The sequence below is a fragment of the Halichoeres trimaculatus genome, unplaced genomic scaffold (genome assembly GCF_033239565.1).
Source record: "Halichoeres trimaculatus isolate MK-OKI-2021-1 unplaced genomic scaffold, fHalTri1.1 fHalTri1_scaffold_5, whole genome shotgun sequence".
In the NCBI taxonomy this organism is placed as follows: domain Eukaryota; kingdom Metazoa; phylum Chordata; class Actinopteri; order Labriformes; family Labridae; genus Halichoeres; species Halichoeres trimaculatus.
In genome coordinates, this window is record NW_027437183.1 from 27,546,143 (window position 1) to 27,566,962 (window position 20,820).

A 20,820-nucleotide genomic window follows, 5' to 3' on the forward strand; every position below is an offset into this window, starting at 1 on the left:
ATATCGGTATCAGCCAAAATTTTCATATTGGTGCATCCCTGTTGGTTAGAAAGAATATTAATGCATGTGCATCCTTTCTCACAGAATTTTAGACTCTCTTACCCAGGATGAGCATAAAGTTCACATTTTAAAACACAACTGAGAATTGAACAAGCGATTTTGAGTAACATTCATCAGATCTGATTAACATTGGTTTATATAGCCAAAGGTTGCATGTTTTATGCTTATATTAATTTCACAAATATGTTTTTTATTGACAGGATATTTTTTAATATAAGAAAAGTTTTTTTTTATTGCAACTTGAAGTCTTTCTTTTAGGATACTGCATTGCAAGCTGAATCACTGAAATGTGGTCAACAACAGGAAGTTTAAAATTGGCAGGATCAAGAATACCTGAAGCATGCAGCTGGTTAAAAAGCTATAATACCCGGGCTCTTCTTTACCATGTTAAATGAATGATTCAACTTTTGAATTGATGCACGACACTGGAATATTATTTTGATATGTATTTCGAAGTGCAAAAACTCTTTGTTTGACATCAGAGTGAATACAACATTTGCTGCAAAAATACAAAAAGGAAACAACAGGCAGTGAAGGAGCATAGCAGTAGTGTTGACACACAAGGCAAAGTTAATTACTGTTTTAAGAACCCAAATCCACAATAGATGATGTATCACAGCCATTTTTCATGCTGGAAGGGGCAGATGTTAAGCCACTATCATGCTTGTCATGTGTCACTTTCAGATATTAGTCACAAAAACAGATGAATTGCCCAGTGTCTGGGCTGTATTCATTAACAACAAATAGAAGGTGTGTTTGAAACACATTATTATGCATTACTCAATTAAACAGCACAGTAAAATTATACAAAAAATTCCCATTTGAACATGAAATAACTTAGAATTTAAAACCAGAGCTAGCAGTGTCACTAGGTTATGCATATTCTATTCAACAAACCTTGTAAAACAATAAAAGGCAGTGAATGACCTCCAGGCATAACAATGTCGTAAGAATCTGTTGTAAAACACTGACAATTGCCTATTCCCTTTTACTTTATGTGTATGAGTGCTCCCATCAAATCTCTGTGGCAATAACATCGTCATATGTCTGTAGCCCTGAGCTGTAGTTGAAGCCTAGCTCTGTCCGGCTCTCCAGTTCAGCTGTTAGCTCCTTTAGGATCCTCTCCAGGTCCCGGTTCTTCTTGTGCATCTGCAGGTAGTTGATCTGGAGCTGCTTTTGATATTTGATGACCCTGTCTTTCTCCTTGTTCCATGTCAGCCTCTCCTGCTCAAAGCTTTTGGCCTGCTTCTCCTGAGCATCTTTCTCCTCGCTGAGCTGCTGCTTCAGTCTCTCCACTTCCCTCTGGAGGGATTCTGTGGAGACATGTCCACTGCTCTCCTCCACCTGGCTGTGGGAGGTTGAGTCTGAGCCGTGGACTATTCTTTCCAAGGCCTGAGTCTGGGCACAGGCCTCTTGTTGCACAATGTTCTGCAGCCTCTGCTCTTTAGCCAAGGCCAGATCCTGTTTCATCGCCTGAATGTCTGTCTCCAGTATGCCCACTTTCTCTCTCAGCAAATCAGCCTCATTCTTCTTCCGCTGGAGTTCATTTTGACATACCTGAATTAGAAATGTAAAACAGTTGCACATGTACAGCATTTGAAAGACTGTTTTTTATCCATCTCACAGGTCAAATCATGTGAAGTATCTAATAAGTTCTCCTAGACACTGAAAACAGTCTCAGGGTCAAAGCTGAGAGGAGAACATAATTGCAGGTATCCATCCTAACTAGAAGGGCTTTCATCTTACAAGCACTGTGTGGGCATTTTATTCACACATTCTCCTTTGAATGTCATTGTGCAATGAATAGCTATTGAATCAGCAGCAGACCTACCTCAGCCTCTATAGTGCGAGAGTGCAGTTTGTCCTCATGCTCTTTATTCTGTTTCTCCAGTGTCTCCAATTTTGAAGTGTTTTCTCTCAGCAGTGCCCGCAGGTTGACGATCTCATTTAACTTGTGACCGACGTCTGCCTGACTGTCTCTCAGCTGCTGCTTCAACAATGAGATCTCCCCTGTCTTCTGGCACACCTGTGTTTGGGAAGTTGACAGCCAAAGAAATCATTGACCAGTGTTACCTCAGTTACCTTGAAAAAGTTGTACGATTACTGGATTTTAAATTTTTTTTTTTAAATTATTATTTAAAAAAGTTTTTTTTTAATTCAAAACCAAAAATCTAAAGAAAGCGTGTACAATGGTGTTTCAGTGAACTACAGTACTGTTCAGTTAAATTTTAGCTTTAATTGATTCTTTTAAATGTTTGTTTTAGTCTAGGGTTTTTTTTATCAGTTCCATTTTTTATTGAATGTGTGGCCTGTTGTTCCTGTATTTGTAACACAAATAATCAAAAATAAAGATTATTGGTGTGTGGGCTCATATAATCTCCAGTGCCCTGGGCGGGGCACCCAAGTGTATAGGCTAACGTCTGGCCGCGCCTCCGCTCGTCACCGCGTGCCTCCTTGCAGGTAGCATACGTTAAGTTGCTCTGCTCATCAATGGATGGATTAATGCAAAACCGAGGGTTCAGCTCATGAAATAGCGGATGTTAAAGTGAAGATGGGACTCAACTTTCCCCCAGGTAAAAGTCAAACGACTTCTCACGCATTTATGGCCGCAGTGCGCCGGTCTCTCTCAAATTGATGGCTAAATGTTTCAGCAGTAGATATTAGGCTAACTGCCAGCACAGAATGTACAACAAACCTTAATATTGACAAAATTAAAATAGTGACTGTATTTCCAGCTGGAAAACGTGCATTTCTGCCCATCCTCCAACGTTGTTTCCGTTAGTATAGGTTGCTGCGTGATATTTCACAACTGAATTTTCCTCACATGAAAATGTCAGTTGTCGCATGTGACTCACGTCACTCCCCGCGACGCAAGAAGAAAGCAATTATTTTTACCAAAGGCAAGAAAAAAAGAGTAACGCACATTTACTTTGATAAGTATATTTAAACAGATCACTGGTTTGGAAGTAATGACTCATTGAGCTACTGATTTCTGAAATTGTTTGCAAGTACAACACACTCATCAAGTGTTGGTGAATTAAACAGTAAGATTTCTGAAGCAACAGTGTTAAGTTGAAGTCCAAGTGCTCCCTAAAAATGGTTCTTTCAGCTCACATTGCAATTAGTAAACTTACATAGCTGAGACACTTTAAAGGTCCCATATTGTGCCAAAAATCACTTTATTAAGTCTTTTAGTGAAATTTGTGGGTCTTTGGCTTTCCCCCCAGCCCGCAAAATGTGATATTTAATGACAAAACCTGAACTTAGTAGTGCTTGTGAATGTAAAATCCTGACCTAAAACGAGCTGTTTGGAATTTCCAGGATTTGCTTATGTCACCAATTCCCGTTTTTGACCAAGCCACATAGCTTCATGCTCAAGCTTCCCATCTCAAAAGAAGACAAGAAGTGGCTAGAATTAATTTATCAAGGAAATGTGCCAGCTACACTCAGTAAAACTGTGCATGTGTGTGCTAGTCACTTCACGACTGACTGTTTTTCCAACTTTGGACAGTACAACAGAGGGCTAGCGAATAGACTGTTCCTGAATCCAGGCGCATTACCAACCATCCACCAACAAACCTCAGACCCTGGAAATGTGAGTATTCTAAATGCTGTGTGCTGTGGAGCAGATGTAAGAGCTTTTCCTCAGTGTCCCCCTGTCTCTGTGTTAGCTTCAGGATGCTAACTTTGGCTGGAGTTAGCCTGTTGTTTTAGCCTGTAATGTTACGGTTAAAGAGCTTCGCTGTTTTCTAAACATTGTGCACTCGGAGCTCGTGGCCCCACTCTCAGTGATGTGGCAGAGCGGGGCGGTATCAGTGGTGGCTCATTTACATATGAAGGCCACGCCCACTAAATCAGAGCGTTCTGAACAGAGGGGCTATGAGAGCCTGGAAACAATGCTGCTGTGCTTGATTTATTGGCTTTTTGGACCAAAACATGTTACTACCATTTCATGAAGACATCAATGGTCCATATTAAACTGCAGAAAAGGAGCATGATATCAGACCTTTAATTACCCAGCAGTCAGAGATGAAAAAAGCATTTTAAGTTAAGTTTCAGTTCCTGGCTATTACATGCCATGTTAGCTGTGTGTGACCTCCACCAACTCATCAGGGGTACTTCTGTCTCTCATGGTCACAAACCTTATTTGACTGACTCCTCTACTGTGGCAGGGAGCTTTAGGGTGTTTATTTGAGCAAACACATCCACAGGTTAGAGTTGTGAAAAATTTGCAGGCTGAAAACAAAATGTGTAACATCATCAAACTACTTAAAGGAGAGCTGCTGGTTTGTTGGTTTATACCTGCACTGACCACTCATGTTTTCATGTAGTTACATAAAAGATAGGTGCCTCAGGAACAAACTGTACAGCTATAGGATAATAATCCTAAATGTGTGAGGAGATCAGTACAGTGAAAGCTGAACAAGATGATTCTATTCAAGAAGAAGCACTTAATGCTCCTGACGGTTAAAAATCAACATCATGAAGCAATGAAAAGTGGAAAAAGTTAGTTTCTGTGACTGTAAAGACTGCGTTCTGTTTTCATCAAACCCTGCACATAGAGGATCGTGTTTTTCCTCCCATAATGGCAGAATATTATGTTCTCTCACCTCAGCAGCAGCTCAAGGTTGCAACAGATTGTGTGGTCTGCCACAAAGTTTTGAACCCAAGTGATATCACACATATGACTCATGACTCACCTCCCATTGAGTTTCCTCAAGTGTCGGAGCAAGCTGTGTGCCCTGTGCCTCATAAGACCTCAGCCTGAGCTCCACAAGGTCCTTCTCCCGGGTTAGCTTTGAAACATCCTCCTGTAGCCTCTCCTTCTCTGCCTGAAGAAGAGCTTATGTGTGAATGTATTTCTTCAAACAAGAGTGAAAAGAAATGTATACGCTGCAGATGCTCTTATTTGTAGCTCAGTGGATTGAGATGAGACAAAGACATAAAGAAAAGATGCGCTGACCTGGAGCTGGCCAATCTGAAGATGGAGAGCTTGCTGAGTTTTTGCAGCTATTTGAGACACCTGTCGCAGCTTTGTTGAACATCGCTGCTTTAGGCCCTCCATCTCTTCTGCACAGTACTTCTGTCTTTCCTCAAACAGCTGACAGGTGTCTGCTTCTTTCTCCTCGAAACTCACCTATCGTTGGGTATAGACATATCGTAAGTGAACAGTTATACGGTCTTAAATACTAATGAGAAGTACCGATCAGCACATGCTGTTTACTCCTAATAATACCTGCAGCTCCTGCAGTTCGGTTTCTCGCTCCAGCAGCCTTTGTTCCAGGCGTTCAATCAGTGACTCATCTGTTGTAATAGGAGAGCGAATCCCACCTGCAGTTTGGGAGAGAGTACTCATCTCATCTGCACAAAGTGGGGCAACTGAGTCCCCATTAGCCTTAGATGTCGACCCCCTGCTGTTTGAACCAGCCCTGTAGCTACAGTCAAGGTTAGCGCCGTTCCCATTGACCCATGGAGGGAAATTGGGCTGCACTCCCTTGCTGAGGCTGTTTGAAGGAGCGGGGCTGCTGTCACTTTGACTGACAGGGCCTGTGGAAGCACTTAGGCTGCCGCTGGTGCTGTGGGTGGGCAGGCTAGACATGGAATTGTGTCCAGAGTCTGAGAGAGTCCCTGAAAGGATAAAAGATGACATTTTAATTCATTTTAATGATCATTCAACCTTTAAAATCACATCTTAGGGCTCCAGTTTATGAGTATAATATAGAGAAAGACCTGAGTGGTTGTCCTGCTTTTGCCTGATATCTGGACTTCTGGTTGTCTCTAGAGGACAAAGGATCCGGTCCAGGCTGTTGTGGGCTGTCTCTGTGGAGGTCGTACTCCTGGGAATCACAGGCTTGAAGGCAGTGGAACGGACCAATGACTTCTCAGCAGAGGTCTAGAGGGGTGAAATGACTCGCAGTCAGGGGTGCTTGTCCCTGTTTTGGTTTTTGTATTCAACGGCTACTCTTTGTTGACAGCAGTGCACAAAGCACGTCCTTCTCTAATGTTACAGGGAGCACAAAGAGCAGAGACAGGTCACTCTCTGAAAGTTGAAAATCATAATGACTGTCCGTCACAGAGATAAATATTGTCACATGCTGAAATGAAAGGGATGGATTCTTTTCCCACTCATGTCTTTTCATATTAGAAATAGAGGCACTGAAGCGTGCAGAATTGCTTCACTGCCAGTGTTAACAGACACACAGCAGCGGTTGCAAATAAAATTCACCCAACTGTCACAGAAGTGAAGACTCATTTCCAAGATGAACTTATACTTCCCATGCCCCATCTATGCTGTCCAAGAACGTCACAAACCGTACCATACTTCCTCTCCTTCCTGTCCTCCTCTCCTCCCTTCTGCATCCTGCCTCTCTCCCCCATGTGCTGTCTGAGCGAAGATGAATAGCCCTTCTCTGTGATATTAATAATATGAGCTACTGCTGAAGTCTAAGAGGTAAAGCTTGTGAGCTCAGCATTCCTTCTTACTGACTTCATGACTGGGAGCCGCTCTTCTTTTCTCCCTTTCTATCCCTCAAACTCTCTTTGGCCTCTCTCCCTCACTCCCTTCTCTTTTTTATTTTCTGTCTCTTTTTAAAGCTGCTTCCTATTCCTCTCCTCTCTCACCCTCTGGCCCCTGAGGAATAAAGACCTATTGAGTGGAGACTTAGTTTGCCTATATATTCTTGGCAGAGAAATGACTTCCATGAGATGATCAAGGCATTCCTGAGTCATTAATCTGGATGGGGGGTGATTAATAAACTGAGGCCGTTCAACATGTTATGACGAAAGGCTGCCACCAATGAAACCTATGTGATGTGCATTTTTATATTCACCTTTCAAAACTTATAGCAGGAAGGCAGTATGTGACTTCTTGAGGAGCACAAGAATCCAGTTGAACACTGCTCAAAGCTACATTTTGTGAAGGATATGAAAATAAAGTACAGTAGAATCTCATTTAATGGCTCAATTCACAGTCTGTTTTAAGTTGTATAGTTTTAAATTGTCTAATATTCTTCAGTTTCAGCTGAGAGTAAGGTAAGAAAAAAACCCATGCTAGCATTTTTATCATGAAGCTGCCTTAAACAGATAGTTAGCTTAGCTCTCAGTCGAGCTTGTCTGGCACAAAGGTAACAAAATTAGCCTACCAGCACCCCTTATTAATCTACATTTATGTTTTTATTGACTGTAACTTATCTATTAAAGCTGTGATTTACCACTTCACCATTTCTTGGTAAAAGCACTTCCTTTTCGCTCCTCTGAAAGTCTCCACTAGACCTGTACACACTCCTGTTAAGAACAGGGATCTCATGTTTTCCAGCTTAAGGTGCAGTTTGTGATAGTCATAGACGTTTGATAAAATAGACTCAGTAGAAATGGAATACAATACTTCCAATTAAAATAATTGCCTGAATATTAAGTTGTGTTTTTTTGTAAGCTTAAGGTGGCCATCATGTAGTGTTGTATTTTCACAGCGACACAGAACAGATAAATGAGTAACATCCTATTTTTTTTTCAATTTTGGTGAGTGGGATTATCAAATGCTCCTGTTGTGAGACAAAAAAAAGAAGATAGTAGTTATTATGCGCACAGGAATTTGATGTAATGGATCTTTTGGATGATACAGACTTGTCAAATTAAAAGGTCACATTTATCAAGCCTCTTGGCCTTGAAGGCCATTGTTGCTTCTTCAAGGGAGGAGTCAGGAGGATTTGATCAAGAGATCATTAGAAATTTGAATCTCATTGCTAAATAAATCTGTTCCTATATCTATAAAATGTTCTTTTGAGCCTGTAGAGTTCAAATAAATTCATAAAATAAACAAACAAATAAATAAACAATACAGTTTAAAACATATGAGAAAGATTTCCTGGTAATCATGTGATATTTTTTTGCTGCTATGCTAATTTTTTAACAGAATCAGTCTGTCTAGCTATTTCCCTCAGTTTCAAGTCTCTTACCAGTCGGTTTACTAGAGCCACATTTTCACCAAGCAGAGCCGTTTGGTTTGTCTATATGACGTCCCAGCACCGCACGCATTTTGTGGCGTTTCCACCAACTTATCCTGGGACAAATCCCTTAATAACCAAGAGCATTAAAGTCCCACTTTTTGGGACCCTTCTGTAAGGGTGCCAGACTGAACCGACCTGCTCTCAGAAGGTGGAGCTACAACACTGCAGACCGGTGATTGGTCATAAGAATCGTCTTACCCCATGACAGCGGCGGCATTTCTCCTGGTGGCACACAGACTTCTCTGAAACAAAGCTTGATTACACTTTGTATCAAAGAGCTAAATGCCAATCACAGAGAGGATGAAACGCTGCATGTTTTCCATCTGTGCTCTTTGTTTACTTTGTTGCGTTTTTCTCCTTCGTTGGATTTATTAGCAGGGTTAACTGTGTCACACTGCTACGGCATCACGCTATTGTTCAACAGCTGCGGCTTTCGGCATCCGACTTACACGCCGATTACCATGAGGGGGCACAGCTTGCTGTGGAAACGCAAACGGGATCAGGCTTAACTGTACCAAACCGTGCCAAACTGTACTGAACTGAACCGGACTGCTTGGTGGAAACGCGGCTTAGGTAGCTGTTAGTGGTTAGGACCTTTCCCTGCCTAAAATCTTTGCACTGCACCAACAACCATGCAACATTCAAAGTTTCTTAAATCACCTTCCGCCTCTCCTGGTGTTCCCTTTGAACCATGTCCACATGCTTAAATGCACTGAGTTGCAGCCATTTGATTGACCGATTAATTATTTGCATCAATGAGAAGTTGAACAGGTGAATCTTCTAAAGTGTCCAGTGGGCATTAAAATCTCTAAATTCCCCCAAAGTTTTACTTTTCTCTTTGAATGTATTGTAATTCGACTACAAACACATGAAGAAATAAATAAAAATACTTGAAAGAAAAAAAAAAGTTTTGCTCACTTTTTGATTCACATTTCCCGACATGAGCTGCAGTTTTTGTTGCTGTCGCCCGTCTGCTTCTTCATCTCTGTTCTTTCCACCTGCATGATCTTCCATTGATCCTCCTCTATGGTACGCTGACCGTGGCTTATGGCTCACCTTATTTGTAGCAGAGAAGACACTTTATAATACCGCAGTTCAGCTCAGTAAATGGTAGTATTTTAACCATCAGTAAAATTGTTTAATTGGATCTGATTGGACATGAGCTCACCTTGATGTAAAAAAAGTCTTCACTTCGTCCTGAGCGGGAGTGCGACAGGCCTTTAGAGGGATAGTTGTTGGATGAGTTTCCCTGAGTGAAGCCACACCTGAGTAAACTGTCAAGGCTGCAGCCTCCACTCTTTCTGTGAGGGTTTGTTTCTTTTTTTAACCTGTGGTCGGATGCCTTGCAGTGTTTGCTGTCAAGGCTGTTGCCATTGATGAGGCTGCTGACACTACCCATGGTCCTGCAGGCATAGGTGAGGGGTGGATTGGGCTGAACTCCAGGCGGGCAAGTTATACAGAGGTGAAGGAAAGACACAACTCATGACCCCAGAGAGTTTCTGTCAGTAGCTTCATCTGCAGCACAAGGAGAGAATAAAACACATGAAACACAGAGAGTATAACTGTTTCCTTAACTGGAAAAATGTTCTTGATCAAAGGACAAAACTAGGTCACAGTTTCCTCTGATGCTTATCAGTTTCCAGTGGTGGTTGAATTTATTGTTTCCTGGTCGGTCCAGACATGCAGTGTAGAAGCAGGTGTGTTCACATTTGCAAAACAAACAAAGTGAGAAAGTAGTCCATCTTGGCCCCCTGCCTGGCTTTGTGTTTGTAGATTTATTGCTAGGCCGTTGGATTTGACAAATAAGCCTTTGGTGCCCTTCCTCTAAACAAACTGGCAATTAGGCTACTTACAGTCTACTCTACACTCTGCTGCTGCTGCCATCTGAGCAACACTGTGCGACTATTTTGATCACAGAGTGGACTGACCAAAGAAAGTACACTCACAAAAACAAGTCTCCAAACAAGACTTGGAGAATAACACAAAGGTTGGCTCAAGAAAACAGATCTTTTATATCCTGAGTATAAGTTTTTATAATACAAGCATTTTTTTTGCAGAGATGGTAGTGATGCTCTTTCTTCATTGTCCACACCTCTCTTTAAAGACAGTCAGACCCCAGATGTTGTTGTCCATGATCTCTAACCCACAGGGGAACAGTCCCTCTCAGCAGTGACTTAGTGGCAAAAGCCTCCATGCTGGCTTATCAGGCCCGTGGGCTCCCCTAACCACCTGGTCCTCAGCCTTTAAGCACTTTATAACGGCCACACCAACAAAGCATAGGACTAATGGCCCATGCTAAGTCACATATTAGTGCACATTACTCATGGCTTGGGGCCAATCCATAATTATTGGTTGAACAGTAGTGTTTGTAAGAGAAGCTGTCATGGACTTTTTTTTCCCCCTGAATTGAAGGCAGGACTCTGATCAAGACTGTCACTTTTCATCCAAAACAAAGAAAGCGTTGATAAGCAGGATGAGATGAGAGCAAAATGGATGTTTTTCATGATGAGGAGAATAATAGGCGCATCAGCAGCAGTGAGACAGAGTAACATGCATACAGAGGAAAGTTGAGTGGTTGCTGCAGCAGAATACAAAGCTATAATTTATTTGGATACAGGAAACGTAAAAGGTAACCCTGATTGCATAAAGATTTCTAATCATGAAAGAATCACACAGCAAGTTAGAAGTCTTCAGCATAATTTCAGGTTTGATTTTCTTCTTCAGTCGTGACTCAAGTCCATAAATACAAAGTAAATGACTTCTGTTGCATTTGTACCTCTTTAAGTATGAGGCAAAGCAGTCCCTGATGTTAACAGTGTCTGACATTACTCTCACTGCTTCTTTTCTTCTGTTCCTGGATATCTGCAGCCAACCCTCACTTTAACTCTCAGACAGTTGCATCTACCACTAACCTGGGACTGGAGAAGTAAACAATAGACTTTACTTACAGCCAAGTCAAACTAAGTGTCCATCTTTAGCACAGTCTCTGCAGCATCATTAGTCCATCCAGGAGACAGTGAACATGCAGACATGTGTGTATGTCTCTGTATATGTGCACGCCTTGAACGCAGACCTCTCACTATCAGCCCGTCCAGAAGGGTCTGCTAACTGTTCAGTGGAGGGGGTGGGTCTTCTGCCTTTCTTGTCATCCTGGGCCCAGCTTTGCATTATAACTGACATGTAAATTCAGCTGTGTGTGTGTGTGTGTGTGTGTGTGTGTTTTCAGCCCCCCCCCCCCCCCCCCCCCCCAAGGGAGCCGGTGTACAACATGTGCTCCCATAGAACTGGCGTGTGCCGTTCAAGTGATTAACTCCCAGCCTTCACAAAAGATCTGTTACACCCCCTCTGAGTGCCCCCTCCTCTCCCCACTATCGCCCACTGACACCCTCCGTTTGTGCATCGATTCACAGAGTAATAACCATTCTCTCCCCCCTCCCTCACTTTTATCATCAGCCCCCTCCCTTTCCTCCCTCCGTCCACCCGTCCCATTCAGTGCCCTGCACCCACCCTGAACAAACAACACCTCATCTAAAGGAAAAAAAAAGGCGCTTGCCCTCTCTTTTTTGGCTCTTTGTGTGTTGAAGTGTGCCGCTCTTTGTGTGGACTCTTGATGTATTCTCCCCAAACAGCCCCGGACCATATTTGAGTGTTAAATAAATGACTAGTCCTCACAATGAGAGGGCTGGAGAGCCTCAGTTTTATAGTGATTTACCACCATCCTGCCTTTATGCTGTTTGTTCAGACATACACTCTCTTTCACACCTTTACACATCCACACAAAAAAACACACTCACACAGCCGTATTGTTGGAGTGCACGTCTCTCCGAGGCAGTGGAGCGTTCAGCATCCCACAGAGTACACACTGTTGACAAAACACCTTGTGGATGATATACAATCACACATCGAGACAGGGAAATATACAAGGTGCTGTGTTCCAAATGAACAAACAACAACAACAGGAGAGATACGGCCCTTTAGCGGTGCTGCTGACAAAACAAGTGTAAATCTTAAAGCCAATTTTTGTCACAAGTAAAGGTATACTTTCTGTTAATGTGGAGAAAACAGACAGCTTTACCGCATATCTACAGATAGAACACTACTGATTCATTGATATCATCACAAAGGAATCAATAAAGAAATCAGTTAGTTCAGAGTGAACCAAAAGCAGACTGTGGGGAGCAGAGTGAGTCGAAACTGTGTGGTTGCAACTTGTGCAGCAGGTTTACATCATTTTACATCATCCTGCCTTAAACTTTACCATTATCAACTGTTTTACCAAGCAATTCTACACAATAATGAAATGATTTAGTGTATCTTTAAAGATCTGCCAGTTTCTCCTCCAGCGGCAGCACTAACTCATCTTTTAAACTGACATCCTTTCTTGATTTGTCCCCTAGAGCCATGCACTGTTGTTTTCACTCTCACTTTCAGAGGAGAATTGTTCACTTCCACTTCTATTTCATGCAAATATTAAAGTGATCAAAAAAACCTTTTATCTCAATTCTTAATAAGCAGCACAAATGTTCTGACCTTGCAGCTTTTGTGTGGACAGTGTGATTTAAGACCTTTGGTGAGGTGGGATTTTGGGGGGAGTGAGTGTGTGTGGATGCATGCATACATCTAATCTTACATCTGATTGGATGCATGATTTTCTGTCTGCACAAAAGGGTGTGTGCACCCATGTGATGTGTGGGTCTCTGCACAGGCAGGGGGTTGGTGTGTGTGTGTGTTTGTGTGTGTGTGTGAGGCGGGTGCTGTCCTAGCTTCCGAGCCCCAGCTGACCTGTCTGACACAAAGCCCCAGCCCGCTCGGGACCAGCTGACAATACCCCCCCCCCCAACACAGGCACACAAGCAGATACACTCACACATAAACACGAATGTGCGAGCATGGCCAATCCATTAGCACAGGCAGTGGAAGGCGGCAGTGTGCTATAAAGGTTCAGGATTTATACCTGTCTCACAATAACCATGAAACTCTCCTCTGTTCTCACTGTACCTCCACGCTGCCACTGTGCCAGATGGCATTGCTTTAATTCTCACTGTCTGTATGGTAATTTGTAACAGATGCAGTGTAATCTATCTAGTTCAGTGTGTCTGTTTTTTTAGGTCACTCTCAGACAGCTTATTGTTCTTTGTTTATGTGTGACGACTATTTTTTTCTACACAGCATCAATTTATGTGGAGCTCAACCTGCTGAATCATTTTCCATTTGTGTTATACTTTTTCAATCTAAAAGGATCATTCCAGGGTTTTTGTAATTTTCACAATTTTTTTTTCATATATATGAAAGTAAGGGAATAAAAGCAAAATTCTCTGGTGTTGCTTCCCCAACACTTGCTGTGCAACAGATGAACTCATTACATCATCATGGCTGGCAGACTTACTTTTAAAATACGCTATCCTTGTAATGGCTTATGTTTCTAAATGTCATACCTTCCAAAACACTTCAAATCTAAAGGCCAAGTTGAACTTAATGACATTAGATAAATGAGTAAACTGTATCATCAAATCAGTGGATTGCCTTCCTGACATAGCTGCTATTATTTAAAACAATCGAACAAACACTTGTCTTATTTCTGTGCATTTCTTTTTTTTTGTTTGACATATTTTTCTTCATCAGCCCGTTCTTTTTCACCAATGTCAGTTCATCCTCTTTGAGATCTAAATCTGTCTTGAGGCAATATATCCATCTCAGAGGAAATCTAGTCCTTTTTCGTCAAGGTTAGGATATCATTGTGATCTAATGGAGATGAAAGCACAGTTTGTTTCCACTGTGGGGTGGTCAAATGCCAGCAGGCCTGTCTGACATCAAAGACTCACGGCAGGAGTCAAACATTGAAGAGCACCCTTTCAAAAAGTGAGCATTTTTGATGCTCTCACTCGATGCAGACAGGACTTTTTTGTAAATGCACGGCTGCTTTTATTCTTATTTTTAAAAGATGGAAATGTGCAAAACTCACATTTTCCTTAAAACATTTTAATTAAATTGAGCATTATCTAAAGTAACAGCAATGATTATTTTTCTACTTTAATTAATCCCAGAGGAGAACACAACTTGATCAATTCTTATTGGGCTCACCGATCACTTAAATGTACGCTGAGCATAATGCCCACGGTGTGATGTAACGCGTTAGATAACTGAAATTGATCAGTGATTCACACAATATAACTGATGATTCACATGTTATGCAGCAGGCTTTCCTGTTATCTAAGGTATGACGCGATGGAAACCAAAGTCACAAATTAAAGAGGGGAGAAGAAGAAACAGCTCGCGTGTGACACGGTTGTCCTCGGCAGGAGTAGATTATCAAAGAATGATGGGCTGACAGGTTGAATTATTGAGTAATACTTAGTAATGCTCAGTCTCTATCTCTGTCATCCTCTGTGGGACACACACACACACTCACACACACGCTTTCCTATCATGAGTCTTACTCACTGGGACTGAGTTGCTGGGATGAGTAATGTGGCCTCCAGCAGAACATCAACTGGGAATGAAGTGTAGGGGACAGACAGCCATCTATCTTTTGCTTTCAGTGCTAACACATCTATCCACTGACCAAGCACACACACATACACACACACTGCATACACACAGTGGCATCCAATAGTAGCTAATTGGGTAATCCTTTTAGTGCATTGTAAAGGAGATTGAGCATGAATGGTGCTTGAATGGTGAAGAGCAGAATACCAGACACTCATTACAGCCCCAGAGTGAGAAGACGAAATACCAGGCACAGAGACGGGGGCGAGTGTGTGCGAGAGAGTGAGATTTATATTCTGAGGAGCTAAGATTGCATTATACGTTGATGACTGTTGTATTGTCCAGTTAGAGTCAATGTCTCTTCTGTTAAAAGTGTCAGTGTTTTCCTTGATTCGAAGGCCTAAACACTGCCTGTGTACTTGAGTCATGTGACTGGAACATTTAACAGTCATTAATTTAATCCCAGTATCTTCTATTGGCAGCCATGAGGCAGCATCTTTAGCTGGAGGCTGGCTTTTAGTGAAGAACCCCCTGTTGAAATTAGATTGCCTTCAGATGCTTTTATGTGCATCCAAATGAGCCATTAGGTCAACCAAACAATCAACCTCCTTGGGTTTTAATAGATAAGGAGGTTGTCTGCACTGCTGCTGATTTTGAATGGCTGGCCAACCAGTGTATTACAGGCATTAGCATAACCTTGGCAGCCGGAGTATGGAGGAAAATGTATTTTTAATGGAGTCTAAATGGAAGCCTTTAGAGCCCCAATGACGATGGGAATTGACGCTCATGAATTTAAGGAGTTCTAAAATTGAATATCCGATATTGCCTTTTATACGTCTTTATTGGGCTGCGTCTGTCCAAACAAGATTGATTATTGCCCCGCAATATGTCTCCCTGCTTTACTGCAAGGCCTCAAACTGATGCATCTAGCTGGAATTTGTCCAAAAATAGTTTCAAAAAGAGTTGTATGTGTCTTAAGTGTGATGCAGCAGCTCAACGGCCAGCTCCATAATCATTAAATATTTATATCTGAGGCTTTTATCCAACTCTATAAACAGAAAGTAGAGATGTATTGTAACAAGTTTCAGGATTTTTAGTGGTTTTGAATTATTGACCATCCATTACCCACAAATATTTACCTTTTCCATTAGCCATCCCTTGTCTTGGACACACTGTGTCAGTAATATAGGATATGGCAGTTTTATAAATATGAAATCTGAATGGCTTATCATAAAAGCTTTGTTGCTGTAATATATTTTTATTAATGGGGCCTCCAGAGAGGAAGTCCCACTTACTGTCTCGGTGTAGAAGTTGTGTTCTCGCATTATTGTTGTTGTTTATATGAGTTAAACCTGATCCAAATACAAATCAGGGCTGTTTCACTTTAACTACGTAACATCAGTGAAAACTAAGTTGTTGATAAGTTCACTTATTACAGCCACACATAGTCCCCCCTGCACCTTTAAAGTGTATCCCCTACACTTTGATACGGTATTATAGAGGGATGACATGCACAGGTAGGTGGAAAAGAATGAGGTCTCTCCTGGCACTGGGGCCCGTTGACCCTGCAAGCTGAAGACTCAGTGATAAGGCTGTCATTCTGGAGCATAACCATCCTCCCATCCTCCTAATCTGCTGTGTCTGTCTGTGGTGTGTGTGTGTGTGTGTGTGTGTGGATGGGGATGGATGGTGTAATGTGGGAGTAAGCGGAGACACAATGAGCTCACTTTCAGGGGTCTGTATCATTCTGAAAGCAGCTGGAAATCTTTTCTGCAGGCGATACCTGAGCTCTACTCCAAAATAAAAGCTCCCCCTCCAACCTTGTAATTCCAAAGTGTTCAGTGCGGGGGAAACTCTGCAGGGTTCTGCAACAGTTTCAAAGTCATAACTTAATAAAGTCACACCTGATTCTCACCTGCTGTTGGCTGTTTCTCAACAGTTTCATATATACGTAGGGATGCTTGTATCAGTGCTGGGAAGCCAAGACTCTCAGAGCTGTCGGGATGCTGCTCTTCTCTGACACTGAGCTTTCACTCATGCAAGGAAACTGCATTTGGATATCTGGGACAGTTATTTTAGGAAGCGTGTTCTTCAGCAGGTCATGACTGCACCAATGGTTTGTCACACGCAACAGATATGAGGAAGAGGAAATGCTTTGATACAGACAAAAAATTTAAATACATAAGCATTCAAAACGACCCTTTAATAATGACCTCAGGGAAAGAATAACAGCTCAGTGGCTCTGATGTGAAAGGAAGGACCTACCGTCACCTGCACCCTGTGATCCTGTCTCTCCTCTGTATTTCTGTCTAAACAATAAGTTTCAGTGCTGAGCAAAGACAAACCTGCCTGTGCAGGCGCTCTGTCTTTACCCTACACCTTGTCACCTGTATAATGGACAACATTTCCTGATCCCAACAGGTCTCAACACATCCTGCACACAGGTGTGACAGTGCTGAAACTTGGGGATTGTGCAAAGGGCAAATTATTTCCCACACTGATCTCTGGCATTGCTATTATCTATGCTGCAAAATCATTGTGTTAGCAGAGAAGAGGGAACGGTTGGGTGGGAAATATATGGATGAACACACTTAATGCATGCTTCACACACTTTTAACAACGTGCTCTGCTCCCAGTGGTGTGTATTTTCTTGAAGTGCTGTGTTTATTGGAACATTTATATAAAGCCTCTTGAGCAGGGGTCTCAAACTCGTGCCATGGAGGGCCAAGAGGCTGCAGGTTTTCTTTCCAACCAGAAACTCCACCAGCTGAATTCACTGATTAGTCCCTGCTCTCTGCTTGAAGGTGAGGTAATTAGTGAATTCAGCTGGTGGAGTTTCTGGTTGGAAAGAAAACCTGCAGCCTCTTGGCCCTCCATGGCACGAGTTTGAGACCCCTGCTCTTGAGGCTCTCTGTGATTGCGCAGTTAAAACAGCAGTTTGTCCAGAGACACTTTTGTCTTCTGCCAACAACATAAAAAAGTTGAAGCCGAGTTTTCATTCAGCTGGTAAGTTTTCAATCACAACAGTGCCTAACTATGAAATTTAGTTTGCACATGAAAAGAAGTGAAACACTTGCTCAAAGTTTTACAGAATAAACAACAGGCTCAATTTAAAAGGGCACTAAAACAAACTAAGTTAACATTTTGTTTCTCATTTGCTACAGTTAACTTTGTTTTAGCCACAACAGGACAGCAACAACCCACAAATCACACACACTTTCTACAACTACACACAACTGGTGGCGTCCACTCGTGCCAGGATATCTCCTGCAGAAAGTTGTGAGATTGTGACGCAAGCTGGACTATTATTTGTCCTCAAACAGCCAGAACTCTCCTTCACATGTGACAGTAGGTGACTTACCTCCATTATAGACTGCCTGCATGCCTCCACAGTCACAGTCAGTGCCGCTGTTGCTCTTCTCCCTGAAAAGCTGAGTGGATAACCATGCACAGCCTCTTCCAGGCGGGTACTAGCTAAAACACTTCTGTGTGAAGAGAAGAGTTATCTCTCCTCTCTCTTCAGCCCTCTTCTACACCTGGTACGCTTGCAATCACTCCGTCCCATCTCCCATACACTGCACACTGTCACATTCCTCCATAAACATGCTCTTTCTCTCTCCTCCCTCTCTTTACAGAGTTGCCTCCCATCTCAACTCCCTCCCACTCTCTCTTTTTTCACTCTGAACATCCAACACTCCCATCTCTCCCTCCCTGCCTCCTCCTCTTCCTCCGCTGCTTGCCTCCTCCACCTCTTACATACATTTCTCTGTACTTGTGCTCTGTTTCTTTAGTCTTTTCACCCTTTAATCCCTTGTTCCTAGCATGCAACTCTCTATTTACCTGTCTCTTTTCACCTTCCACCTTTCTTCTCACTGCCTTATTTCTCCTCTCCTGGCAGGGTTCCCAGCAGCTCTGCTATTCACTTCACTGCCTCTGTAAACAGCACATCATCCCTGCCCACACTTCCACTGAAAGCTTCACATAATATATCTGTAAGTGGTCTTAATACCTGAATGTTTAGGTGTGGGGGACATCAAAAGATTATTCTGAATGTGTGACCATATTTATATGACAACGTGATGTTTACATGCGTGTGCCCAGGCAAGGGGAGTCAGTCAAATGAAATGTTTGCTGAGCTGATGACTCATGCATCGTGTTACCAGTCGTGATGTCCTGCTGAAGATTTAACCTGCTTCCCTGCTCCAACTGACTCTCTCTGAGACTCACACACAGGAGCCAGGAGCAGATCTGTTGTGTCGTGGTTTATTTATGTAACAGATGAGCTGAATAAATGATCAGGTTGTAACCCCACAGCTCAGTCTTGGCAGAAGACCCATTTCTCCCTCTACGACTTGTCTGTTGTTCCTTTTCAGTGTCCATCACTTTCTGTGAGTCTTTCTAGTCCCTGTTATCTTCCTCCTCCTCTTCTTTCTTCTTTTTCCTCTACACTCTTACAGCCTACTTAACTTTCTCACTCTTAATCTTTGGTTTCAACACCCTGGAAACTACTGCACAGAAAATTAGGCACAAAACTTCCAGTCTCTCTAAGTTATTAACAAATATATGTTTGAAGTTGCTTTTCTTGGCTGTGAGCAAAAACACATTCTTCTCAGCTGTCCTGACTTGCTTGTTGCAGATTAAATGACGAGATGTTTTGCTTGTTTGTCTCGAAGTAATGTTCTTTTGGAACCAGAGCCAGAAACAGAGGAAGAATGATGTTTCTTACACTCAGCGAGTGCCTGACTCATGTATTTCTGTGTGTAATGTTGATTTTTCTTGTGTGTGTGTGTGTGTGTGTGTGTGTGTGGGTCTAATCACAAATGAAAGCAGTTTTGATACTACATGTTGTTGTTTACCATTTTTTTTCTGTGCAACCCAATGCAACAGCTGACCATGTGGGCTGTTCATGTTTCTGTGTTTGGGATAATTTCAAAGTTTAGTTTCTGCTGTTGTGACAAAAGACACCAGCCTGTTTCTGTCGGCTCACTCTTTGAAAGTTTGACTGATTTTCAGTTTGCTTTCATATAAGCATGAGTGAGTGTTAGTGAGTGGGCAGGACTGTGTATTTCAAAATGTGTGTGTGTGAATGTAATTTCATGGCTATCTTTAAAGCCTGCGTGCTTTAGAAGAGTCTGTTTTGAAACCTCAGTCCAAAGGTATCTGTGATGCTGTGCAGGGATGTTAAAAATAGTTATTTATTATTCACGTACCTCAGCACCTTGTGTGCGTGCATGACTGTCTGATTTTCTGTCCATTTACACTCTCAATCATATAAATCTCCCAGCAAGTCCCTTAAGATTGCATTAGAGGGAAACACTTAGGAGATGTTTGTGTGAACGGAGCTGTGTGATTAGTCGTGTGAGTGTGGCGTTTGCTGTTTTCTGTACTTGAAGGAGCAGCTCAGGCCGACGGACTGGGAGCAGGCTGCAGAGGCAATTGATTGGATTTTATGTCAAATTTGCTCTTCCAGAACGTGAATCCTTTTCTTGGCCAAGACCCATGTCCCTGCTTATCTTCACTCACCCCCACAGACACGCACTAACACACAAATAAACACATGGAGGAGGATCAATACCTCGCTGAATAAAAAGACCCAGCATAATGTTGTTGACCCAGCTGGCCAGAGAAACTGACCCTGGTCAGTGTCTGGAGGGGTGGACACAGAGGAGTTACACAATGGATCCACATACACAGTCACTACAAGCAAATAAAGGCAACCGATATGTACAAAAATGACCTAATGTATGTGGGAAAAACTGACTAGCAATCAGTGCCTTTACATGTACACACACACACACACACCCTCAAATGTGTGCAAATTCTTTGCCACATGTAACACAATTGCTTTATGACTCCCTGAATTTTTGTGAACCAGCATTTTAACACACACACACACACACACACACACACACACACACACACACACACACACACACACACACACACACACACACACACACACACACACACACACACACACACAAATCCAATTTCTTATGTAAGCCTGCTCTGTGTTTGCACATATGCCTTTTTTTGGCCGCCTGCAGGATGTAGGCAGCTGAACGTGGATCCAATATGAATCCACGTTACACTGGAGATTAAGTAGATCCTGTCAGGAACAACACAACACAACACAACAGTATCACAGAGAGAGCAAACATTTACAGTAGCTGTTTGATTCATCATTTTACTTGAGAAGAGACCAGCAGCGTTTCATGCTAAACATGTAACTAAGGTTATGCCAGAGTTAAAACTGACTTAATTTTTT

The 20,820-nt window shown here is 42.3% G+C and overlaps 1 protein-coding gene across 1 annotated transcript; it reads right to left on the bottom strand.

The window, feature by feature from the left end:
* Nucleotides 1-491: 491 nt before the first annotated feature.
* On the bottom strand, nucleotides 492-18,184 carry lzts1 (leucine zipper, putative tumor suppressor 1). Its single transcript, XM_074671107.1, has 9 exons — nucleotides 17,914-18,184; nucleotides 9,235-9,581; nucleotides 8,985-9,122; nucleotides 5,791-5,953; nucleotides 5,297-5,688; nucleotides 5,024-5,197; nucleotides 4,761-4,892; nucleotides 1,892-2,086; nucleotides 492-1,617 (listed from the first exon to the last, which is right to left on the bottom strand). Exons 2-9 carry the CDS (start codon nucleotides 9,463-9,465, stop codon nucleotides 1,075-1,077), a joined length of 1,968 nt encoding a protein of 655 aa, XP_074527208.1. The 5' UTR covers nucleotides 9,466-9,581; nucleotides 17,914-18,184; the 3' UTR covers nucleotides 492-1,074.
* Between the last annotated feature and the right edge of the window lie 2,636 nt (nucleotides 18,185-20,820).

Excerpts from the sequence above, each read along its gene's own strand:
- lzts1 (XM_074671107.1), bottom strand. The coding sequence starts at position 9,465 with ATGGGTAGTGTCAGCAGCCTCATCAATGGCAACAGCCTTGACAGCAAA. Across the intron at positions 5,689-5,790 it reads AAAGCAGGACAACCACTCAG|GGACTCTCTCAGACTCTGGA; the intron begins GTCTTTCTCTAT and ends TTATCCTTTCAG. Across the intron at positions 4,893-5,023 it reads TTCAGATTGGCCAGCTCCAG|GCAGAGAAGGAGAGGCTACA; the intron begins GTCAGCGCATCT and ends GCTCTTCTTCAG.